This window comes from Saccopteryx bilineata, chromosome 3 (genome assembly GCF_036850765.1).
Source record: "Saccopteryx bilineata isolate mSacBil1 chromosome 3, mSacBil1_pri_phased_curated, whole genome shotgun sequence".
Taxonomy (NCBI): domain Eukaryota; kingdom Metazoa; phylum Chordata; class Mammalia; order Chiroptera; family Emballonuridae; genus Saccopteryx; species Saccopteryx bilineata.
In genome coordinates, this window is record NC_089492.1 from 137,861,101 (window position 1) to 137,888,281 (window position 27,181).

At 36.2% G+C, this 27,181-nt stretch overlaps 1 protein-coding gene across 4 annotated transcripts in view; it reads right to left on the minus strand.

Annotated features, from left to right (window-relative positions):
* Positions 1 to 27,181, minus strand: part of CTNNA2 (catenin alpha 2) — a 1,254,514-nt gene that overhangs the window by 10,428 nt on the left and 1,216,905 nt on the right. For 3 of the 4 annotated variants that reach the window (XM_066267518.1, XM_066267521.1, XM_066267519.1), the window contains one exon: positions 16,392 to 16,535. The exons of the other annotated variant lie outside the window; for it this stretch is intronic. In XM_066267518.1, the coding sequence (XP_066123615.1) occupies positions 16,392 to 16,535 (144 nt within the window). The remainder of the gene's footprint in view (positions 1 to 16,391; positions 16,536 to 27,181) is intronic. 4 annotated transcript variants of the gene reach the window in all.

Sequence of the window (27,181 nt, forward strand, 5' to 3'; positions counted from 1 at the left end):
GCAACCACTGAGTGAAGAACAAAGTACAAGAGCCATGGACCACATCTTTGGGAGCTGGTGGGTGGAGGACTGTGCCTACAAAGTAAGTATAATCTGAGAACCCTGGGTTAGACTCCTCCATCTTTGCACTTCTCTTCATAGTTAACCACAAGAAACTGTGTCATATGTCATTATTCATATATTGGGGAAAGTCAACTCCCATCCAGTCTATGTCCTCTCCTCATCAGGCTATGGAAAGAGCTGGCCAAAGCCTCCATTACTACCTGGGTCCTGGATGAATAGAGTAAAAATGAGCAGAAGAGACCCATTCCCTGGGGACTGTTTGCTGCCTCTTTCAGGCTCCTCATTCCCTCTTTCTCACCTCTTTCTTCCAAGTCCTGTCCATTTGCTTCCCTCTGGTAAGACAGTCTCACATTTTTTGTTCTGCCTCCTCCTCGCCCTGCTGCTCCCTCACTTTCTATCTTTTCTTTTCTCATAGTAGGGCAAGCCTGGGCTCTGGGCCCTCGTTCAAACCCAGATGGGACTGATCACTGAATAGTGTGATCTTGAGAGAGCTATTTAATCTAGCAGTACTTCAAACTTTTAAAATAAAATAAAAAAAAAATATATTTAAAATTTAGGCATTAAATGATAAAACGTTCTTAAAGCTGAGTGCCTGGCACATGGTAGGCCCTTAGTAAATCTTAGAGATTATTATTACCATGGTTTAGTTTTCCTTAAATCACCATTTTAGTTAAAAATGCATTTTAAAATTATATTTCTCCATGTCCAACTCCTCTTTACTTTCTACTGTCAAGGTTCCTCCCATCCAGCATTCCAGCTCCTCTATAACCTCTCTCTTACTGTACCTACAATGGCCTGATTCCCCAAATGCAGGCTGTTTATTTTGGTTAATATATTATCCCTAAATATTTATTAAAAAGAAAATTGTGCCTGACCAGGTGGTAGCACAGTGGATACAGTGTTGGACTGGGATTCAGAGGACCCAGGTTTGAAATCCTGAGGTTGCCAGCTTGAGCATGGACTCATCCGGCTTGAGCGCATGCTCATCAGCTTGAACTCAGGGTCACTGGCTTGAGCATGAGATCATAGATATGACCTCATGGTTGCTGGCTTGAGCTCAAAGATCGCTGGCTTGAAGACCAAGGTTGCTGACTTAAGCCAGGGGCCACTCGCTCTGCTATAGCCCCCCAGTCAAGGCATATCTGTGAAAGTAACAACTAAGATGCTGCAACAAAGACTTGATGCTTCTCATTTCCCTCCCTTCCTGTCTGTCTGTCCCCATCTGTTCCTATCTCTCTCTGTCTGTTGCAAAATAAATTAAATTTTAAAAAAATGATGACAGCTGGAAAATATAACACCTTAATTTTGTAAAATCTTAGAATTTTGTCAGAACTCAGATGAGAACTCTAGCTATCTCAAAAATGGAGGCCCTTTTGGCCTAGTGGGGTTCATCAAACACTCAAGCCCAATGCTTTACTTCCATTAAAGCAGCACTTGGGTTCCCTAGACTTGTTCCATAAAGTCTTAAATCTATTTTTCTATAAGATGGGCTATTTTTAATCTTTACCTGTCTTAAACCAAGAACCTGCCATCTGCAGCTAATGTTGGCCTCTATCATTATTAAGTCCATCAATAAACTTGAGGTATTAAATTCACATATTCTTTCCCTATTTTTGTTAAAGGCTAATCCAACAACCAGCTTCCAAGAACCTGAGTATACCAATCTTATGCTTTAGGCCACACTGTGCTTAGATTAATTAACCAAATAAGTTAGCAAAGGGCAGGTTTTAAGAAAAGACATTCTGAAGAAAAAATTCAAGATGAATAAAAGTCAAAATCTTAGAAAAGACATTACCTGGGTTATGACCGGGACGGGCCAGGAGAAAGCAACTAGGGTAGGTGCAAAATAACCACAATGGACAACATTAAGTGAAGCCGTACTAGTCCATGTGCCAATCTCCTTCAGAACTAATAAAGCAAGGATGGGTGATTTGTGCCCAGCCGCAGTAATTTCATTGGCACCATTGGCAGATATGCTAAATTAATAACAGTACTTTGTTCCTCTGATCCTAGAAATGCTCTCAGAATTCCTCTCAAAATATAACCCAGATAATCACTAGCAACTGAGGAAAGTCAGCAATCAAGATAAAACCCCATTCACTATCCCCTGTATTCTACCTCCACAAAAGCTAGGCTTTGATTGAGTACTGTATTAACATCCTTTCTCCCCATTATCATAATTTTCTTCTCACATCATTCATAAAGAATAATCTTTTAAATAAAATGCAGAAAGTTGAAGTAAAATGATAGAAGCACATGTAACAAAATAATTCATTAACAAAATTTCAACTCTTCTTTCATTACGGAAATGAGAATTCCGACAAAAAGAAACGGACATCATTATTCAAGGGTTCACAAGAGGTCTTCAGTATAATGTATAGTTTAAAACCAGTAATTTTAATTAAATTAGTTTTAAATTTGAGCAGTTTATCCATAGCTTTTTATAACTGAACACATTTTTCTGCCTACTTTTAAATGTTTTTTGAGCGGATGTAGAATAATACCCTCCAAATCTTTTTCTTTCTTCCTGGTTTCTGCTTTTCCCATTGTAAGATCTACACCATCTACCAATTTTACAACATATTCATACTATTTCCAAGTGCTCTCACTGTTACAGATTCAGGGAGAGGTTTTCTATCTTTAGTTCAGGGGAAAACTCAATGAGTTGTAAGCATGAAGTCTTTAACTTCCATCTAGATCACACTTCTGGTTCTTGCATGAGTTCTTTTCACAGATAAGACCTCTTGACATTTAGGAAATGATCTAAGCTTCTTCAGAGGTTTCATAAAGACTCTTCTTAACTTTCTAGAGATAGCCAGGAGCTCTATGTTTAACTCCACACCTCTATCCCAAGCCTGTTCCTCCCACAGTGCACTTATTCTGTTATTGGCAACACAACTCTTCCAACTGTTCAGGTTAAAACCCCAACATCTTCTGTTACATCTTCTTCTCTTTGATACATCATATCCTGCCAATAGCATCTTTGAAACATATACAATATAAAACCTCCTTTCACCTTCTCCTCTCTCTGTTACCACCATGGCCAAGCCATCAGAATCTCTCATCAGGATTATGGAATATTTTTCCTTAGCTTGTTTCCTCTTTTCCATGTTTCACCCCCTTTAGTCTATTTTTAAACAAGAGCTAGAATCATCCTATTAAATAAACTCACACAATGTCACTTTTCTTAACATTGCCTTAGCTTGTTTCCTCTCTTCCACCTTTTACCCCCTTTAGTCTATTTTTAAACCAGAGCTAGAATCATCCTATTAAATAAGCTCACACAATGTCACTTTTCTTAACATTGTCCAGTGGATACTGTTTTCACTCTGAGTCCAAGCTATCAAAATAGTCTTCAAGGTCATATACTCTTATCTCCAGTGGTTCTGCTTTCTCCCTTGTTTACACGACTCCTAAATACTGGTTCCTTGGCTATTACTCAGACTGACTAGTCATGCCCACACTTCAGGTCCTTTTTGTTTTTCCTCTTCTTAGAATGGTCTTCCCCCAGATACCTGTAAATTTTGATCCCTTGCCTTCATCAAGTCTTGAACCAAATATCACATCTCAGTGAAAACTTCTTTTCAAACTGCAACTCCATTCCTACTTTACCCCCACAATTTGCTCTCCTCTTTCTCTGTGTTCATGTTTTATTAATAAAGTCATCACAAAAAATAAAATAAAAAAATAATAAAGTCATCACCAACCAAACAAATATTTTCTATTTTCTTCTTAGGTTTATTTTCTCCCACCCTCTGCTATATCAGTGTGTGACATATAGGTCTTCCATAAATATTTTCTAAATGTTATTAAACAAATGTAAGTTTATAGATGAGAAAATAGAGATGACAGGCTTGTCCAAAGACACAAGGATAGGGAATAATGCCTACTGCCTCATGCCTTTTTCCTGTTCATTCTTTCATAGAAGATTACTGAAAGGCATGATATTGACAGGAGTGTGGAATTTAGGGACATAATTGATAAAGCAAACTTTAGCCAAAGTGTAATCCAAATCTTAAGGCCCATTCATGTGCCCTCAATACTAGAGCTTCAGGTTCAGGCTTTCCTCAGAAAATATCTACAGTTTTATTCTTTGTGTCTATTACTTTCAGTGTGTAAAAGTCTAAGCTTTCTTTAAAGACCATTTCCCCTATTAACAATATTAGCACCTGTAAGACACTGAGCTGTGTTTGCTAGATATGGTGCTGGTGTCTTAATAAATGAGCTCTATTCCTCAGAAGATATATAAGGTACATACCATCAACCCTTTTCTACATATGAGGAAAACTGGAATACAGAAAGTTTAACATCTTTGTGAACTTGGTTTCACAAAATTCATACTCCCATCAGTCCACTGTGACACTATTTTCCCTGACCAGGATTTTACCATGGTCTTTGCTCTGAACTCTTTATTTCTGGCTATTGGTGCCATTTAGCTGTAGCTAAGCATGAGTTATGGTGGTATGAACTGCTCACATGATTGAATCATGTGACCAAGCAGAAAGTGAATTTCCTTTTGGCACAAGGCGAAAAAAATTTAACACCAATTTCCAGTCTTTCAATCATGATTCACATAAGGTATGAAGTAGGCAAGTTGTAGGGACATCATCATCTACTTACTCGTTTTCTTTCCAGCAACTTGTGCCATCTACATGTTCACAGAAACTTGATTAAACAACACAATCTATTTCTCCTTTCCTCATCTACCATATATACCACTTCCTATTTAAGAAAACATGAAAAATATTCTAAATATCTACAATATGCCTTTTAGTGTGCTATACAACAGGCACCATGATATAATGTGAGGTTGACTGATATACCCATAGTTTTAAAAAACTATATATATATATGTATGTGTCAGAATCTATAGATAATGGTAACAGCTACTTCTTGAATTTTCTCTTCTATCACCAATCTTTGGAAGACAGAACTCAGCAATGTCCTTATACTGCACAAAGCACAGGATTACCCATTAGAGAAACTAGTTCTAATCTTGGCTGTGCCAGATAGACTGTGAATGTTAGGGAAACTCTAGTGACCTCTCTGAGCTTGTATTTCTTCAATAGTACAGTGAGGTTATTAATACCAATATATTTCATCAATTATTTGGAGATCCTAGTGAGAAGGCAAACCTAAAACATCTTTAAATTTTTAACTAAGTATGTCACTGTAAAATATAATTTCTGGGTACCTTTGGAAGTCCTTTTAGAATCTTCATCATAATTTATTGGGTCTCCTGGGAACCTCAAGCCCAAAAAGCTACACAAGAAAAGGTATTCCAATAGATGACAGGCTAGTGTGAGGGCACCATAAGCCCTAGCAAAATAAGAGCAAGTTAATTCTGATAGTAGGTTAGTTAAGCTTTCTACTTCCAGGCAACAGTGGACATGACTAGGGACTGAAGTATGAGTGGGGTGACCTAGCTACAATCTCATTTTTCTCATTTATAGAGAATGGTCAAAAATGGGATTCTCAAAATAAATAGAACACAGGAACCTTCTATTAGAGACCTAAAAGCTGGCCATGGAGTGCAGCCCGAAAAGCTACAGAAGGTCAACCAAAAATAAAGGCAAACCATTCTTGCAATATAAGCAGCTAGTTCATCCATGGAGCTCTTCTTGGGGATTTCAGCTCAACTCTGGTCATTTCTTGCTAGAATCAAAATATTAGTTGCTTATTTGCTGCTCTCTTATAAAAACAAACAAAACAAAACAAAACAAAACAAAACAATGTATATTTGTGAAAGTCTTGTCTTCAGTATTTGACTTCTGACAAACAAGTTCTTCCTAGTATTTCCTTGGCACATTCTCCACAGAAGCCACATGGGATTGGGTAAACACATCCCCTGTGTTTAGTCAGTTGAGTGATGAATTCTCAGTCTAGGCTGCTTCTTCAATTGACCCATAAGACCAGGCTACTGATAAAAGTTGATTAGTACTTCTCTATATTGGGTTAATGTTCCTTGGATGTTTTCTAGGTTCAATACATATTGAGCATTCCAAGCAATTATATCTTTCCTTTATGTTACATCACATAACCTTCATCAGAAAAGAAGAGAAATGATACATCACCTCATCCGCACTACTCAATAGGTGAAGGGACTGGGGCTTAAAGAGAAGTAACTTGCTCGCTAATGAGACAATTATCAGGGATTTAAATGCCTGATTTCTCTTCCTGGGTACAGGGTATTTAGCTATATATACACTTCAGCTCTGATGGCTTTTGAATAAAATAAGAAATGAAGGACAGTCAATGTGGTTCCCCTGAGAAGCCAGGATACTGCTCCTTAGAGGTGCCTGCCAGGGCTTGGCCTGGTTTGGACCCATATAGTTTGTTTCTCCCAGAGTGACTGTACTTTCTGGGAAAATGCTGCAAAAGCATCAGAGGGTTCTGTTCAATCTAAAACTGGAAATACAATTTCTTTGGTACAACAAAGAACCTCTATATAGGTGGACAACATGTAGTCTGTTCCTTTGCAAAAGAGGTTGAGCTATACAAGAAACTTTCAAAACCACAGAATAAAGGCCAGAGTAGGCTCAAAAGACTAAAAATGTATAACTGCATTACCAAAAATCATAGAAAAATATTATTTCTTCCTTTGAATGAAAGCCTCAAATCTATGACATCGAAACAAAATTTCTTTGAAAGAAAAAACAAAAACATACTTCATGCACTTCCAATGAAATAACAACTTTTAACCAATGAAGAAAGATAAACATGAAAGGGTCAGGGAGGGTCTGAGAGAGAGTCTCTAGCCCCTACTAAAAATCATGCTTAATGTTAAGATGAAAGTCTCCTCTAGGCAGGATCTCTATCCTGGAGTCCCTGTGAATCTAGCCTTTGACAAAGTTAAATCACCTCCATATTTACAATAAGATGGAAAGGCCACCTCATTATTTTTTTACCGGATACACTAAAAAATGCCAAGGCAAATTCTTCAAATGCACTGCAGTGACATCTTTGAAAGAAAGAACTATCTGTTATATCTAGACTCTCCACTTGTTACAGCTCTTCAACTTTCTCTTTAAAAAAATTAATATTAAGGCATGAAACATTCCATTTCTACCTGTAGCTTGCTTGATTTCAAGGGCTCACCCACATTAATTTTAGCATTGCAGAGCCAAATAGCATCTTAAAAATACCTGCATAATTTGCATCTCAAAGACCATCAGCCTGCTGTATTTTTAATATTTTTAAAATATAAACTATTACTGCTTTTTTTAAATTTAAAAATGTACTTTTTATCTCATCATATAAGAATTCAATTATGAAGAGAATAGCTAAAGTAATATGCAATGATATGTGAAAAGGATTTGTTTTTGAAAAGTGCTATAAAAACAATTGAATGGTTTGAACCTCTATACCCTCGTTTGTAAAAAGCAAGAAATTGAAGTCATTTTACCTTGTTTAAAAAGTTTTAAACAACATTCTTGCCAAAGCCCTTAATTGCCTTTGAGAGTAAAAATGCCTGTGTCTATAAGACAGGAAAATTTGGGGTAACTGCCAGTGGAGGTAAAGACCTTTAAAAGGCATATTAATATTATGGTCAGAGGATGATTGTAATGGGTCCTCAGGAGTCTTGCTCTAGGAAAGTTCTCAACCATACCATGATGGCAATATTGGAGTGGGTATTTGGCACAAGACACATGACTCACTATATCTGCCATCTTCCACCCTTCCAGGAGGGCGAGGTAAATGCCTCCCTTTCAGGTAGTCTGTATGTTCTAAGGAAAAGGTCACAATTCCAACCAGAACTATAGTTCTTCTCCAGGGCAATTTTGTCTCCCCACCCTGGAATACAGTTGGCTGTGTCTGAGGACATTTGATTATGAGTACTGGGGTAGGGAGGCTGCTACAATCAATTAGTGGGGAGATACCAGAGATGTTGCTAAATATCCTACGGTGGACAGCCACAACAAACCCTGAAAAGTAAGAATTATCCAGACTAGGCTAGACTATAAGAACCTAACAGAACAAGCCAAGAGGTTTCTTAGGAAATGGTCAAAACTAATGTCAAGTCCTGGAAAGCGCTCACCATAGCTCATAGCCTTTTCTCCATCCATTTCCCAGACTAGTATTTTTCAAAGAATGATCCATGAGGTCGGTGCATCAAGAAACATTTAAGAATAGAATATATATTCCTGGTCTCTGATGTGATCTTCAGAACTGTGGAAGCAAAGCCCAGGAATTTTCATTTTAATCTGCTTCCCATGTGATTCTTCTACAAATTAAAATATAAGAACCACTACTTCATGTCTTTGTTAAGGTCATTCCCTTCTATATTTTCAATAATCACCTATCTGTAAGCAATTTTTCTAGGACTCCCAATGACAAATGAATGTAATCTCTATGAGAACAGGGCCTTAGCTGGTTGTTTACTGCTATATGTCCAATGGCTCAATGTGGGTATACATGATGAAAGAGAAGAAGGGGGCACTTACATCATCCAAAAGACTATCTTTTAGGGAGAGACAAAATAATGGGGAAAAGAGAAACACATTAGCTACCCTTGAATTTGATATTTCTACATTTTGAATACTGTGATAGGTGCGTGGCACATGCTAACACATTTAATTTTAATAACAATACAATGAAGTAAATATGGGTATTACCACTTTGTAGATGAAAAACAAGAGACTCAGAGAGGTCAGGAAACTTGCCCAAAGTAACACAGTAACTATTAGAATTCAGAATTCATATTTCACTTAATGGAGGTTATATAAGGGCAAGAACTATGAACCCATGCTGAACTCCCCCAAGTTATTTTGTTTTGTATTGTTTTTTCCAGATTCCTCATATGATATAAGAAATTGTTAAAGTGAGAAATAAATATTCCTGGGAAATCTCCTTAAAGGGGGGTAGCATAGCTAAACCGCACACTATTTTGCCCTCTCACCTCTTTTCTTCTTCCTAGATGGGACATAGTAATGTGAGAGTTAGCAGTCATCTTAGTCTAAAAAATGAACTTGAGAAGAGATGCCCCCTATTAAGTAGAGCAGACCATAGAGTCAGGAGGGGTCTGAGCCCTTGATGCCAGACTCTGGGCTTACTATCCTGGCCTTGAACTACAGACATAGATTGACATGAGAGAAACAACCTTATTTGGATGATTTACCATATGCAGTTGTAATTAAACCTAATTAAAACATGTGCAAGGCTTTATAAAATTACTAATACTGTTATCAGGCATTAATAATTCAGGGCACTAATTAAAAACAAAATTTCACATCTAAATATAATTAACATTTTAATATATCATAACCTTCATGTGGGAGGGCAAATGACACCAGCCATGGCACTGCAGCCCTCATTTTCAAATTTCTTTTTAAAATAAATTATTAATTTGATTAATTCAGTCCTTTGGAAAAAATTCAGTATGTTTTCATGCCATAATCTTAAAAATAAAAAAGTCTACTTAATGTACTAGAAAGATTAAAGTAAATTACAAAGAAATTTGTTAGCTAGAAAAAGAATTACTTGATGTTTAGCTCCAAATCTTAGTAAACTTTGAAATCTAATATTTAAGAGAGTCTTAAATCATGAGAGTCAGGTGCTTTCATGTAGGAACAAATGAGTGAATGAATGGTCAACTTCAGAATCATTTACTGGGATTTTCAGTGTGATCTTAAACTTAGTAAAATGGCAGACAGAATGGCAAAGAAGTTAATTTAGTAAGCACTCATTATGTGTTCATTGTGGAAAGAATCGGGGAAAAATGAACATTGAGATACATTTCCTATCTTTATGAAGCTTCCAGACTAATTGGAAGACATAAAATAAAATGTTATTACATTGAAGTGTCATATCAGGAATGAAGGACAGAACTCATCACGCTGTGGGGGATGTCATGGCAGGCTTTCTGGAAGCACTACAATACACCAGCCACTAACTTTGTGACCTCCAGGAAGTTACTTGAATTCTCTGAACCTCATTTTCCTAATATTTTTAATGGAGACGACAGTGTCTCCTCCATAAGATGATTGTAAAAACAAACGCATAATGCATTTAAAATGCTGAGCACAGTGCTGGGATCATACTCTCTCAATATATCTTAGCTAGTATATTAATAATTGTTATTTACTACATGCAATCCGCCCATGGTCCAAGTAGCATTACTATTCCAACTTATAAATCAAAAGTGAAAGCTCAGAGGTTAAAAATATTGTCCCATAGCACCCAAATTGTGAAACACACAGTTGGTTTCCAAATTCACATTTAACAGCAATACCTTGCCCATAATTTTAACATCTACCTTAAAAGAATAGGGTATTCTCTAACTTATATTTCAGACCTGTGATATCAAAACCATGTGGCTGTTACTGCTGTCGTCTTCCCTATTATTCAAGTAAAATGCTAGGCCTTGAGGTAAATAATGTTGCCAGGCACATCTTAGAACCACACAAGGTGACATTTGCCTGGTTGTTAGAAAGGCAATTCCAATACTACATATCATTGGTAAGAAAACTCAGAAAGGTCTCTAGGTCATCGTGCCAAAACGCGAAATCCAATTTGCTCAGTTAATGGTAGACACTGGCATCCCACCTGTCAACTGCTTCTAGAATGTGACAGACAGTATCACCATCTCTGCAGAAGAAGTTACTTCACTTATCTGCACAAACAGATAGATATAGAGAAAAAGGAAGGTTCCCTATCATTCCATGACTTCCAAGCAACAAAATTCTGAAGAAAAAATAGATTCTCATAGAAACAGCAGAACTATACATAAAACAATTAGGGGGTTTAACCCAGAACTCATCCACACCGCTGGACTCTAAGACCAACCTTCATTCTGGCCAGAGGTTATCCTCACATTTTAGTCAAATATAAAATACCTCTCTAGCCCATCTCTCTTCTCATTTCTTTGAACAATTGTTTAACTTTCTACGTAGACTAACAGCCATAGGATAACAGCTGTGACCATGGGGGAAAATAGAGAAAAGGTAGAACTTCTAAATGATTACTGATTCAAACATACAGTTTTGTAATTAATATGCTTTCATCATAGACCATATAGGTCAGGCTCTATACTGGCAGGACAGCCTAATTTCTCCAATCATGATAGGAATGTTAACACATTTCTATTCATTGCTTTTTAAATGAAGTTTGCCTAATTAAAGTTAAAAAGTAGCCAAATAGCTCTACCAAGGAATACCATTCAGGCACAAATACGGTCCAAGACGAGTGCCTCCTACCCCTTGTCTTGGCAGGTCTTGAGAACTGAGGACCACTTGGCTCTGAGCTTCATTAACTCTTTGTAGTGCAGCAGAACAATGAAATATGCAAGATGGTTCCTTATACAGATGTAGTTTCATGCCTCTTCTTCAAGGAGATTTACTAGCAGCACTTAGTAATTCTTTATACCAAATCACCATCATTCTTAGAAAGTTCTTTTTATGTTTATCCAAAACTCAAACCAATTTTCTCAAGAACATTTTATATTACCTGTAAGTCTTATTTCTAAAATGTTATTCTTAACATTTTAATACTCTTTTTTTTTTTTCATGAATCTTCTTCCAAGAACATAGAAATATGAGTCAGTTTTGTTGCCTTGTAGAGGTTCTAAAACTTTGGTGTGAAAATGAATCACCTGGTACAGGTTTGAGGGTCGGATGGGGCATTTAATTACAGATTCCAAGAACTCACTTCCTACAATACTGATTCAAAGTTCTGCAGCATGGCTCAGGCATCTGCATTTTAACAGCCTCCTCTCGCCCCTCATTGTGCTTAGCATGCAGATGACCCTCTGACCCCTTTGAGAAACAGTCATGAAAATCGGAAAGGGTCAGGAAAATGTCTTTGCTATCCAGTCGCCAACTACCTTTCTAATTTCATCTCACTTTTCTCCACATTTCTACCCATCTCGGACACCTGCAGGCCCAGTCAGCACGGAATACCTCTGTGTCTCAATACCGTGAGCATGCTTTCTCTCCTGGGAAAGTCCCTTCTCTCTTCCTCTACCTGGAAACACCTACCCACTTCTCTGTGCAGGACTGTCCCTCTCATGAAGCCCTCTCTTCCCCTCCTCTATGGAATGCCCCCATCATTTTGTATATACTTCATTTAGCATGATTATAATCGTCTACCACAGTTAATTGGTTCTGTCTCTTTCCCATACTAATGCCATGTCTATCCACATGGTAGTTACTCAATAAATGTGGAATTATAAATCTACTGATCCTCTCATTCTAGAACTGTATCACTTTGGGGAAGGATGGAGCTGTTGCCAACCTTGTCATTGTTCTCTTGAGGAAAACATAATTCTAATATTTCTAAACTCCCTTTGATGACTTACATTGCTCCACAAAGTTTTATATAAGTCCCTACATGGGCTTTTTTGGGAGAAAGTTTTAATAGAACTTTATAAAATTGATGTTGATTCTGCTACTTCATCATTCCCATCTAGACAACTTTTGCTTTTGAAAGTGATTTTCTGAGATAACATATTCCAAAAATTAATTTTTAGTTATGATAGGAAATTAGAAAACATTTTACTGGATGATGAAAATCAAGTCCTTAGAATCTGGAATGGTAATTTCTTCATGGAATTCCAGTCTGTTAGAAAGGCCAGCCCTGGCCAGTTGGCTCAGTGATATAGTGTCAGCCTAGCATGTGGATGTCCTGGGTTCGATTCCCAGTCAGGGCACATGGAGAGGTGCCCATCTGCTTCTCCACCCCTCCCCCTCTCATTTCTCTCTCTCTCTCTCCCTTCCTGCAGCCCTGGCTCAATTGGCATAAGTTGGCCCCAGGCACTAAGGATAGCTCCATGGCCTCAGCATCAGGAACTAAGAAGAGCTCAATTGCTGAGCAACAGAGCAACACCCCAGATGGGCAGAACATCTCCCTCTAGTGGGATTGCCAAGTAGATCCAAGTCAGGGCTCATGCAGGAGTCTGTCTCTGCCTCCCCACCTCTCACTGAATAAAAAAAGGCCATAGTAAAAACTTGGAAGAAACATGGATGGCAAGAAAATACAAAAAATAGTGCCCTCCACATGATGTAAAGTATGTACTATAACAACAGAGAAGCTTTCAAATATAAGTATTTGTCTTTGTCAATATGGGTAAATCGTGCCCAAGTCGATAACCTCCTTCCATGTATATCAGGGAAAGAGACTTGCATAATCATGTGCAGTTTTATTTAGTGGTTTAAACCTTCTCAACCATGGCTGTTTGGGTGCTGACTCTGACATGACTCCTGCTCAGTACACAGACAAGCTTCCTTTTGCTTTGGAAAACCATCCTGGTTACATGGATTCTCCTTAGCAAATGGGCATTTTTCATGACCATCAACCTTTCTGAACCTGTCAATGATAATCCCTTTCTACCTTTATCAGAAAACCAGAAAGTCTCAGAGCTAGAGTCTCCTTCTGGCCCTAATTCCTTTATTTACTTCTCATCCACATTTGTGGCTGTGAGTGACCATGCGAACTTTTGTGTAACTGAGAAAACAACTGCCTGATGCTCTCTCAATAAATAACCATCATCATTCACTTACTCGCAGCTTCCTCCACTCTTCTAAACAGGTCCATCTTATATCATAAAGTCAGTACACGATTAAGGGAGAAGGGGCTTCGGAAAAGTATGGGGCTGGACTAGAAGGAAGGACTTTGGTTTTGATACACGGCATATCTAAACACAAGGTATCCTTTGTAACATTTACAATCCTGTGGTATCACCGACCTGAAATGCCTCCCTGCTGTACTTTGTATGACAACACAAATTTAAATCACGCTGTTCAAAGTTCTCACATAGCTCTCCCAGTACAATCCAGCCCACCCTGGCCACAGGGCTGTTTCTTGGTTCTTTGACACTTGCAGCCCTCACTTCTAAACTGAGAGTTGGTATGTGTCTAAACTCCCCCCAAAGGCTGTACATTCCCCATGATGGGAGCCAAGGCTTTATATGTCCTTTATCCCTCATAGCACATAGCTCAGTACCCACCAACTCCCAACTCACCACAAGGAAATTCTTGCAGTATTGCATAAGTAATGTTGAATCTTAGAATCTCAGTGAAACCCAGCTCCATCTATCTCCTAGTAATGAATTTTTTTAAATCTCAAAAATCAGAACATAAAATTACAGTTAAAAAAACATCAGTTTTCTAAAGCAATACATAACTTTCATGAGGTAGATATTGTTCACTTAAAAGAACATGATCCATTTATATTATTAACTAAGTAATACTACATTGGATACAGGGTAGGCTTTAAAAACCTAGATTGGACTAAAATTTTCTTTCTGGTTTGAATAATTGTGAGACCTATACAAAAACCATGTCTCATCAACCAGTCAATTTTTTCCCCATAAACCATTTCTTCAAAAATATGTTATAAACCCATAGATTTTTATAGCAGAGATATTTCAGGATATATCCATTAAATCATCTATTATCATTTCACAGATAAGAAAACAAAAGCCCAAAGACCTAAGTAATTTACACTGGTACCTAATTAGTCTGTGACAGAAATAGATCCTAATTCTGTTATACTTCACTATTTCACTTAGATCATAATTTAAGTATGTACTTTTAAATTGATTTTAATACATACAAAAATGGATTAAAGAAAACACAATACCACTATAAATGACACATGCACATGAGGATAAGCAAGTACATACACAATGCATAGCACAATACTTTCTAAACTTGCACAAGCGCACAACACAACCGCTCTTAACTCACAAAGTTAAAGATGAGAGTATTCCAAGAGTTTTTAAAATATGAGCATTTCTTACCTGGCAGCTGTAGGAGGGTTGATAAAAAACATTAAAAACTTGAGCTATGATTAGACATCAGAATTGTCTGGCACTGAAAAGTCAGTTTGTACAGATGTGTGACAGGGGGCTAGCATTTTTAATAGAACATAGGCCAGAGACTTGAGAGGGATCCCCAAACATATATGATTTTGACACCCAACATATATGACCTTACCCACACTGTAGAACTAAGCTGACTGCAGGTAATTAGCACCTAAACCTTCCTACTGGCCAGTCAAGGCTCCCCTTTTCCTTACTGTACCTGAAATCACCACCATTACAGTCACTGTAGGTTAAAAAGCTTAGGTGGGGAAGAAAACTTCAGAAGTTGCCACACTCTTCCACCCCAGGTAACAAAAAGGGCAGTATCAGCTCTAGTCCTTTTTTAGACTATTGCTTTTGAGCTGTTAAAAGTACATAATTGGGGTGGGGGAGGGCAAGAAGATGTACACATAACAGAGATGCTATGCCCCCAAATTCTTCAACACTGATATCCATACTTAGTCAATTAACTTGAGAATGTATGTATACTTTGGAAAAAAAAATGATACCTTCTTAACATATTTCATAATGCTCCTGATCCACACCAGGCTGCTTTTACTCCACCTCAAGAAAAGTAACAGGGCCTCACATTTGGATGTTCAAATCCCTTCAAAAACACCCACCCTGATGCAGAACATTCTTTAAAGATTTAACCACCTCTGTGGACTTCCTGTGCCATTTTTTATAGAAACTGACATCTTGAGTGTTTTAATAGGTACTAAGGAGAGAACAAGGAGGGTGGAGATAAATGCTCATTCCAGTTGATCTTTTCTTTCTAAATACTAAGGCATATAAAAGAAATAATCAGTAATAGAAACTCCAACGAGACAAAGGGCAAAGGCTTTTTATCACTCTCAACTACCAAGAAGTCCTACAAAACAGCATCAGGATTGTTATTTGTGAAAACACACAAAAAGGTAGCAAATTTGGTTGTGATGCCTTAAAAATGGTCGTACCCTTTACCTTGCAGGAATAGTAACTATTTGATAATAAATATTTTAGTCTTTGCATTAGAAATGTTTTCACTCGTTTGCATCAAAACCAAAATTGTTGATAACACTTTTGTATCATTTCTTTACAGGTTTACCCCATAGTTTTAGAAAGGCAGGCTGATACTCTGGGCAAAACATCAATAAAGAATATTTTGTGATCCAGAAATCTTTCAAATGAAGAAGAACACATTCTCCTAACCAGCCTCCCTTAGAGAAGCTCAATGAAGGACTACAAATGGATTCACTCCTCACGTGCAATGACTTTCAGTCCCAATGGGAAGAAAGATGGAGAAATAGAGGAATGAAAATACCATTTTCATTGTTCAAGGTCAGATCACATTTGAAGAGTGTATTGGTGCTGTAGAATTCTTCAACTATATAGGGAATAAATAAGTCGATCTTTTGTCCAAAGTTGGTTAACAGTAAGCAAGAGAGTTTGAGAGGTCACATCTTTACCTCCTTAAAACCCCATTCTCCTGTTTTCAAAAGTAATGTTTACAATGAGACAGATTAGATTAGCAAGCAAAGTTACTCACCATGGAGGAATCACTGCTTCCACTCCCGATCGGAGCTCCCTCAGCACAGGTTGGGAGGTGGGTAGAAAGTTGACTAGCCCTGCCCCCATCTATGACATCACAATCTACCTCATAAAAGGTAGTGAAAGTGCTCTGAACTCCTGTCTGATTTCCGAGAGATACAGAAAAGAGAGAGTGAGAGAGAGAGCAAGAGAAAATATAAAACGTACCCTATTGGGAAGGGGTTAGGGAGGTGGAAGAGGGAGTGGGTGATTGGGAGAAAGAGGCACATGAAGGAATTAGGTGCTGAAAGAGATGGGTGGGCTTCCGTGATATTAAGCAGCCCGGCCATTAGGATTCCTCATTGGTTCCCTTGAACAGGTCAATGGACCATGTGGGAGAAGGAGGATGAAGAAGCACCTTGCCTTGTCAGGCATAGTAGGGGACAACTGTAGTGGGTTCAAAGGGAATAAATCCCCTATTTAAAGCATTGAAGATCACCAAGAGAGAAAGCAAGGGCTGAAGCTCTTAAAGCCTGGAACGGTCCATGGGGAATCTCAGATGTCTTTCTTGGAAGTTCCATTGCCCTGCTGTGTGACCTTCACTAAGCCCTCAGGCCTCTGCGCATTCAGCCAGTAATGATACTAAAGGAATACTTACCTCTTTCAGTGGAATCACTGAAGGCATTCATTGTTGCTAACATTGCAACTCTTTTTACTCTTCCTTTCTGTGCCCAAGGGTGGGTTGTGTGACAAGCACAATTTAAAAGATAAGCCAATAACCAATGCCTACTCTACCTTTAAACTTCTACCTCTGAAAATGTTATCTGACATAAAAGATTACTGATAGTCTTGACTAAGATTATCCATATACACTGAATATAATATATATCAAATGGGGACAGTTAGAGCCCACCTTCAAAACTGGAGAAAAATCAAATAGCAAGATTTCTACAATCATAAGGTCCCCTGCCCTGCTGCTCTCAGAGATCAAATGACTCAGTGATGCTAACTGACTAAACATTTTTGTCACATTCAGTTCTTCTACAGTCATAGTTACAGCTTTGTCTAACCTGAGTCCATTTTTTAAATAGGCTAATATAGAAGAATAATGTGGAAAGAACTAAGTTTTATTTTTAAATGAAGATGTAGAAGTTAATAATACAAATTACTGAAAATGGCCAATTGGGTATTATGACAAACAACAGGACGGAGCAATATTGATGAGGAGGCAGGTCCAGAAACTATCTGCATGGAAGCTAGCTTTCTCTTTCCATAGAAAATAATTTTAGTAAAAGTAAGCATTCAAAATATGAGTTTGCAAGTCATGGCATAATAAATGGGTAAAGCCTAAATGGCTGTCTCTGTATGCAGATAAACAAAATCCCCAATTTGGAATTCTTATGTTTTAGGCCAATATAGTTCTATTTCTAGTTCTATGATTCTTAACTTACTTGATACATAAATGTATTAGGTAATCACATATTAAAAATTAAGCAAATTGACAGATTAGGGAGTATTCTGAAACACAGAAACTACTTAAAAATTCAAACTAATTACAGATATGGCAACATTACTCTCATCTTAAACTTCAAAATGGATGTTACAAACATTTAAAGAATGTCCTGAGAAAATTAAAGATAATAGAAAATAAAATATATTTGGCATATGAGAACAAAATTTTTCCTATATTGGACTTTCTCTGCACTTAGAAGAAGCACTAATACTCTATTTGTTTTCCATATTCTATTTCCATTTTCAGTAATTCCAATTCTAAACTCCAATTCTACACTGCTCACAAAAATTAGGGGATCAGGGAATGTGCAGATACTACAGTACTTTCAGCCTTTTGTATAGTGCAATGAAATAAAAGTTGGTTTTGTATCTCATTTGCATTATAGAGCAACTTTCTTTGACTTAATTGCTTTTCTGATGTTCTTGTTTAATAAAAAGTAATCAAATGCTCTTTTTATCACTTCATATTCATTTTGAAATATCCTCTAAATTTTGTGAGCAGTATATATTCAACAATTTTATTGCATGAGATTTCCTAATTAATGGCCCTATAAAGTTTTACTGTCTTCCAATTTTTACATATTGGATCATTGACTAGTTGGTTTGTCCTTGCTTTTCTATGCTTTATAAAAAAAACCCGTTTGGTTTTAGAAATTAGGTATTTCTTGATTGTGCCATTGTACGGAATTCAGTGATTATTACTTCTCAATTTCAAAATGCTGATTAGAAACTTATTTTTATCATAACACCTCTTTACAAAATTTAAAGCTCATTTTAAAAAAAGTAATGATGCACTTGCTTTATTCTCCCAATACCTTAAAATTTTTGCTACCTAACAAAGAAGGTACACTTTTGCCTACATTAAGATATTAGAATAAAATGACATTTAACACTTTTTAAATATTAAAACAAAACAAACTGTAACTATATTATAATTGATTGTTATTGCTTATTAATTATTTGGAATTGGAGCATGACTTCAGGAACCCAATGCAAAACTAGGCTGCATCAAAAGGATGCAGAGTGGTGAGCTGTGCTGACTTTTTAGTATGATTGAATGTGATGTCTTTGTTATATTAGTTAAAATAACAAAGCTTTCTTTGACACAGAATGCAATGCTAGGATTAGAAAATTTCCAACTAGTCATATAGCTTCTTGACATCGTTTACGAAAACTAAGTCTTAACTGCAATTATGGATTTGATGCGTCGTTTTTATGGGCATTACATAAATGAATTAGTTAGCCCTTCAAGACGAGATATGAATTGCAAGATTTCAGTCAAGAGACCTCATTACTGAAGTCAGGATTATAATTTTACTCTGACAAGAGAGATGTAGGGTTGGTTTCAAATTTTTGTTTGTTAAAAAAGTTTTTATTTAATAGAACTTTTTAGTGAAAAGTATGGAGAGAAGTCAGATGGAATAATTTGTACAGTCTGAAAGAATGACCTGCAGATGTGTTTGCAAAATAGTTCACTATGGAAGACATAATCAGGCAGTTGGCATGTAATTTGACCAAAATGTTATAATTGGAAAGAAATAGCAAAAGAGAATCCTATTTTGATAGCAACAGATCTGCATCAGAAGTTTAGATAAAAGGATTATGTTTTGAGTTTGTTTTATGATACTGTCTCACATACAGACCCTTAGGCTTAAAAGAGTACATGATTCTTAGAAGATGATGCTGACTGGAACTTCTCCAGGATATTATTCTCTTTCAGTTGCAAAATAGATTTGCAAAAGGAAATGGATGAAAAGGGTCAAGAGACAAGTTGTGCAGATTTGACAGAACATCTAGCCTCAGTTCCAGGAAGTCAAGTTCATTATCAGCAAGGCATCTGCATCGATGAAGGTGTTCAGAGAAAAGCAATAAAATAAGATATAGTATTCATAATGAAAGAAAAGATTAAAGTCTAAATTAAGAAAGCTTTCCTTCAAGAAAATAAGATTAGTATAAAATAATTGAAATGCATTTATTGTTCAGAAAAAAATGACTTCAAAATAGAGTAAGACAATGTGTTCTGAGGCAGTAAAAGGTATCTGAACTGCGAAAACTCCATATTGCCTATCCAAAAGTCATTCCTATTTGTAAGATGCATGGGCCATAATATGGCACATATTTCTTTTCTAAGGGCTGTTTTGAAGCCATATTTTATAAATCATTTAAATTAAGCTGAAGAAAGCATTTGACAAAGCAATCTATAGGGGCAGAATATAGACAATAGTAAGTTACACATGCTTTTATTTATAGAATATAGTAAACCAAGAAACAGCAAATACACAGAGATAGTCATCAACAGACACACTTCTGTCTAGCTAAGAATATTGAACAGTAAGATGAAAAATTAAATGAAAAAAAACTACAATAGACTATACAATCTAATAAAAGCACATCTGACAAAAAAAGTTTATTCTTTTCAGGAAAATTAATTGCTATTAGAGAGAAAGGATTTTGAATGCCCTTACCCAACCGATATTTAGCACTATGCCTTTTAAGTGATTGGAACACAAAGAAATGTTGAAGTCAATGAATCAGAAAATATCTTTATGTGAACAAGAAATAAATACAACTCTCTGAAGTTCTAATTGTTAGTTTGTCATTAGAGATTCGGAGCAGCATATAAAAACAACTGATCTTTTTTTTGAAAGATATTGTCAAAATTTTATAAAATCCAGTATAGGAAAAAATTATATTTCTGTTTTGCTTTGGGGATCTCTGTATTTCTTTTACTTTTCATTATCTGAAGTAATAAAAATTATGCAAAAACTAATAATGAAATTCCAATATAATTTTTAGTGTATGGTTTTAAAGTCCATTGTTTTTTTCTTATTTAAGTTTATATCAACTTATTCACATAGTATCTTCTTTTACTTTAACTGTCTTCAGTGCAGGGATTCTTGAGGCATGTCCCAGTAGTAACAACAACAACAAAATCACAATGGATTCATATGACCAATTAAAAATAATGTATCTCTTGACTAGAGCTGACAAATTCAAGTGTATGCAGGAAAACCAGAAAGCAAGAACTAAATTACTGATACTACTTCTAAACAAAGGTATTCATTCACTCAGCACTTTAGATTCCCACAATTCAGTTTAACTGAAGGGGATAGGTATATGTGAATTTGCTCTCACATGTTCAAAACTAGTTAAAAATGGAAGAAGGGAAACTCCTAAGACACTACTACAGACATTAATTATTTAAAACATATTCATAAACAAACATCTTACAATAAAATCAGACAATTAGCACATAACGGACAATATCTCAAACTTAGAATAATGTCTCATGGGAAAATACCATAATCCAGTACTTCCTACATGAGGTTGCCTGTGTTTCACAGAGATTAAAAGATATACTGCTCACAAAAATTAGGGGATATTTTATAGCTTCATATTCATTTTGAAATATCCCCTAGTTTATGTGAGCAGTATATATGCAATAATTGCCCCTCATCTAGTTATTTCCCCTTTGTCTAATTCCAAGTTTTCAGAAAATATGATCATTCATTGGCTGCCAAGTTTGTAATTCTCAGAATATTAAGGCATTCATTGCTAGAAGATTAAGGTGTGAATTATTTGCCTTCCTTCTTTTAATTAGAGGCTATTCAAAACAAAAAAAGAATTACTTCTAAAATCTAAAGGAATGAAAGTTATTGATGGAATGACAGGGAATGGCACTGATATTCCTGAGGCAGAAATATCTGAAGCAAAACGTTTTCTTAAAGCCACTAACTCTACTCTTACAAGTAATAATACCCTCAAACTAAAATAGAAATTCCTCAGCCTGTAAATTCAGGTGATGCAAGCCAATCAATCCACTGAGTAGATCCAAGTTAGGTCAATTCCTATCTCCTTCCAGTGAAGGTAAAGGGTTACTTGCTTGGTTCACCTCCCAATTCTCCTTAAATAGAGTCTGTTTTCTTATTTTTGGAATGAAAGAATTAGTATATAGAGTCTTTTTCTATGCACAAAGGAATTCAGTGAGATAGCCAACTGGTTTAATTTTATCAGTGAAAAACTTATTTTTTCCACTAATGGATAAAAGTGATGTTGGTAAGTACAGGGTCACCATCATAGAATATTGAACTGAAAAGCCACATCTTAGAGCAGTCTGCCATCCCTTCTTGCACAAGACTATTCGAATTCCAGGATATATTCAATACTACATAGGTGTGGTGCAACAGACACAAAGCTCCCTATGATGACTGACACCAAAGATACTTTTACTTTTTTTATAAAATTTTCTATTTCACATTTCTTCCAAAAACAATGCATTGAATTTCTTAAATGTCACCTTTATAACACTGGGAGAATAAATTTGCACTAAAAAAAACACATAAGGGTTATTTTCTCTGAAGGTTTGCATAATTTGGATTGTGCAAAAAAATCAATGGCATACACTGATAAGAATGTTAACTAAGGAATACTTAGTGCAGGATTTGGAATTTAAATAGTTATAGCTTTACTATCATAACAGATTAGGGGGCAGGTTCTTGAGAAAAAGATAGAATTATGTGACAATCTATCTTATTAGCAAAATTTGTTCCAGTCTGAAAATGATAACTATTTTACTTTCTTATGATTCCAGAGTATCACTACTATTCCTTTATCCACATTTGTAACCTTAATTTTGTTTTTATCTTCTTCTCTTTAGATCTGGACTCTCCTAAACTCTCTAGATCAGGAAAAATCCTTTAACTGAAATACTTAATAACCCACCCTCTGAAAGATCTAGATAAAATTCTTCAGATCTGGCTGTTCATCCACTAGACATATACCCTTTCATTCAAATGAAGCACAAAAATGCATTCCAAACTCAAACCGAAATAGCTAAAAATTTGGATTTATTTCCTATTACTACTGCTACACTTTGATCAGTAAAGATGATCAAAAATGGACAACCAGAAGATATAAGGAGACTCTCAAAAAAGAGTTGCTTAAAGTCTAGGTCTACACAACTAGGTACAGTGCTTATTTCAACTGTTTTATCCCATTAAAAAATACATTTTTAATAGAAAACAAAACAGAGCTTTTCAAATAAATGTAATTCTCATCTCAACAAACCACAATTTTTACAATATATATATTATATATAAAATGATGCAATTAAATCCCATATTTTTCCCCCTGAATTATATTGGATCAGACATGCCACAGTTGTCAACCATGTATTTGGTTCTTGATTATTGCTTATGCAGGGGTTTAGGGAGTAAATGTCAAATCAAGTGTGCCTAGTGAATGTCTACACGTGCAGATCCACATACATACTTTGATTACATGCCAGTGGTAGGTAAGATTGATTTGGGTATTATCATTTCAGTATTTTTATGAATTTTTCCATTTATCACTATAAATATTCATTTAACTTGAACTGAGTCTAATTTTTTTAAATGATGTGAAAGCATAGGTAATAAGAATAAATGTATTTGACCCCTTATTCCCCAATTTTTTCTTTACCAATTCAAATTCTACCGAAGCCACAAATTATACTTGCTCACCTTGTCAAACTTCTCTCCATAATTCAATTGAGAGAGATTCAAATTCAAAAAGCAGAGATTTAAAAGGCAAAGAACAGAAGTGCACATTATGAGGCCATGTTAACCTCTCAGGAATAGGTGAGGGCTCCACTCGAGGAGTCCAATCAGTTTCAGGAGCTAGGGAACTAACATTCTTCACCTCCAAACTGTGTTTCTATATTTTGTTAGTAGTACTTTTAAAAGGGCATGTATATGCAATCAAATTTATTATATTTGTAGTATTTTCTTGTGGAGTCAGCTCTAAGTTATATCAATGTCCCTCCATCTCTGACCTGAACATCATATTCCTGTCTTGAGCAGGGTTATTGCTCTTGTGTTCCTAATCTTATTTGGAATAATGTGCAAAGTATAAATCTTTGGATAGCTAAAAATAATTGGATGTTTTGGAATGGGTTTAATTTCTCTAGAACAATATGTACGTCTTTGTTTTTAAATTTAAAAGAACCCATTAAATCCTCTGAAACCTTGTGAACAAAAATTAATTAAAAACATTACAACCAAATATAAAGGTAATTTCCATATCATGGCATTGGAACTTATTTATATTTAAAATATATTTAGATACTTGAAGAATTTTGGTTCAACTTTGCTCCCATGATGAACTGTTATATTTAGTAGCTTTTACCTACCTATTTATTTACCTATCATAAATAAATTTATGATATGCTATGGTTGTTTCTCTTTCCTTTGTTTTCTCTTCTTCCCTCTTTTATGCCTCCTTCCCTCTGTTTTTTTTCTTTTCTTCTTTCAACATTTCTTTTCCCAAAATTCATGTACACTGGCTTAAGAGATTTAATAAGCAAGCAGCAAACTAAGCAAACAAAGCCAGTTTATCAGTAAGAGACTGTTTAATCTTCTGGATTTTAATGTCCTCTGTATTCACTTTTAACATTTCTATCGCTACTCATTTTTAAATTATTTTTTCCCTCTTTTCCATTACTTCCTTAGCAACCCAGTGGAGCTGAATTGTCTCCCAAATGCATCTTCCACTTTGAGATTTAATAAGAATAGCACCATTTGGCTGTTGAGAAAGGTTTAAGCCAATGAGTTTTAAAAATTGGTTGCCAGCCAGAAAACTAATGGTGCTTCTTAGACAGCAGTTGTGTGAATGAGCCTATGCTGGCACACATCCTAAATTGCTTTCTTTCTGGTGTTCTCCATAGTGACTCAGGAAGAACATTAGCTCTCATTGTTCCCCGTGACCTACTGAGTTTTCTGAGCCCTCTCACACAAAAGGCAGATACAACAGAAGAGGCCTTTCCCAGTTCCTACACACAAAATCTCGTAAACCATCACATGCTGACATGGCAGGTAATTGTGTACGTGCACATTTTTAAACATATGTTCATCATGCCAGCACAAGACTAAAAAAATGGCCCTGACTTTTGAAATCCAAATCATTTTTTCTCGGCAAAATGAAAATAATCTATCCAAATCTCTCTCTTATGTTTTAAAATAAACTTTGACTTCCAACAAATATATCTTTCTGGGGCTTTCATATATTTCAAAGAAGAAATGACAGCTTTAAATCCTATGTACATAAACACAAGAAATAAGAAAGAAAAAGTTAAGTATCTTTTCTGAATGTGCATTATACAATAGTTGCTTCTCCTGAGGAATATAGCAACTTTGTCACTCCAGACAACAGAATAAATGGGACCCAAGACATGGGTGCACTTTCTTGGCAAAATCATTGAAAGTTTGCATATATGGGGTCTCACATTCTTGATGCTTTCAAAACTTTGAAGGCAGTCACTTGTGGCTATTTTGAAAAATAAATATATTGACTCTTTTCAGTGAAGGAGGATGAAGAATAAGGTGGAGACAGAAGTGGCAAAGACAACAAACTATAGATGCAGGTATGGCACCAAATAGCAATCAAGCTTGAAAAAAAATCATGAAGAGGCCAAGAGCAGGCTCATAACCGAGCAATACATAGCCAACCTTTACAATGCATTTGACTCAGAATTATTATACAGTTATATAACATTCCTCTAAAAGAAGCCTTCTCCCATGCAAGGACTTATGTTTTGTTTTTGTTTTTGTTTTTTTAACCAATAAGACTCAAAGAAGGAAACAGGCTTCTTGATGGTGTTCTCAATCTCAAACACCTCTGCAAATGCCAACAGTGCAAGTGAAAAAAAGCTGGGGATGGTTTGGACTACATCTCGATGAGGAAAAGACAATGGGAATGAAACTCAGGAGGCAGTGATGAACAATGGGTACTGATAGGATGATGGAGGGCAACTCTGCCAGTGAAACATCATCCAGATGAAGTTGTGGAGTCTGAGATCCACAAAGATGCTTTGCGCATCTATGAAAATAATAAGATTCAGAAAGTGACAAATGGAAGCACACAAGGCAAGCTAAACAGAAAGCACTCAGTTGCACAGGTGCCATATACAGATGGACATGAAAGCTGAATGGTATGGGAACCTATACCATCGAGGCGGAAGATCAGAAAGGAAGCAAGGGAGATGCAATGTTTAGATCACTTCTGGGCAGAGAGAATCTTGGTAATGACCCACTTGGCAGAAAGGACACATTGCAAGACAGATTGCACTTGGCTGTTGAAGAATGTAGAAGCAGGATCATTTTGGAAATGCAAAGAGGTGACTATGCTTTGGGAAGAGGCACAAAATAGCCAATTGTTTGGGCTCTAGGTGGGATTGCATGGACCAGGCTTCCCAGGTGGGATCTCCATGCAAGCCAGACCAGCTTTTCTCCCAGCTAGTTTTTTTTGCAAGCCAAACAATATAGGAACAGACATTTTTGGATTCAAGAATAATTTTCCACATACTTTTATGAAGTGGTTAAATTGATAGATTTTTAAAAATGGCTTGGGGAAAATTTGAGCTTTGTGACCAGTGTGATTTCACAAGGCATTCCCTATGCTATGTCCCTGGTAATGCTACACTTAAAAAGGCAGCATCATGGTGGACTGGGAAAAGAACTAAAGGTGGTAGAGCCACGTTTCAGAATTGCAAATAGTTTACAATAATAGATGGTGACTTTTGTTATAAGAGAGAAATAGAGTGAGGGAGAAGAAGCCAAGATGAAGAACCTCAACATATACATTTGAAAATCTTGCCAAGAAATCATAATGCTTCTATTCACAGAACTTCTTATTTCTTTGCATTTGATGAAATGAACCAGATACTTATGTTTTCATGAGAAGGGAAACACTAGAGTGATTGAATAAAATATATATAAATTGTTAGTGTTTGACAACTACGTTAGTTTTTGGCAACAGCACATCAACCCATGTTAAATTAAAATTAAAATATTCTGGCTTTTAAGGGTTACTGGTAACCTAGTATGCATTGGAACCTGATGAATTTCCATGGTTTTTATCGTCTCTAACATGTGAACACAATCCACACATAGAGAGGCTGGCTCCTGAACAGAGAATGAAAATTACCAGGACTAACCAAGGGATATAGACTCTCAATGAGTAAATATACAAAAGCCCCAAATAATTATAATAGTTACAGCTTGGCAATGTGTTTCCAGACTATGAAATTAGTTTCTTTGTGAAGAATGGAGATTTTACCAGGCAAGTATAAACACAGGGTAATTGGAAAATCAAATTGCTCTTTGTGAGTTATTGTAAGGTCTGGAATAATGGTGATAACATTTATTTTAAAACTACCTCCCTATGAATCACTGTAGTTTGGTGGTTTTAGCAGTACTGTTGCCAAGAATTCTTGCCTTTAAGTACAACAATGGGAACTTAAATCTTAAAGCCCAAGTCCCA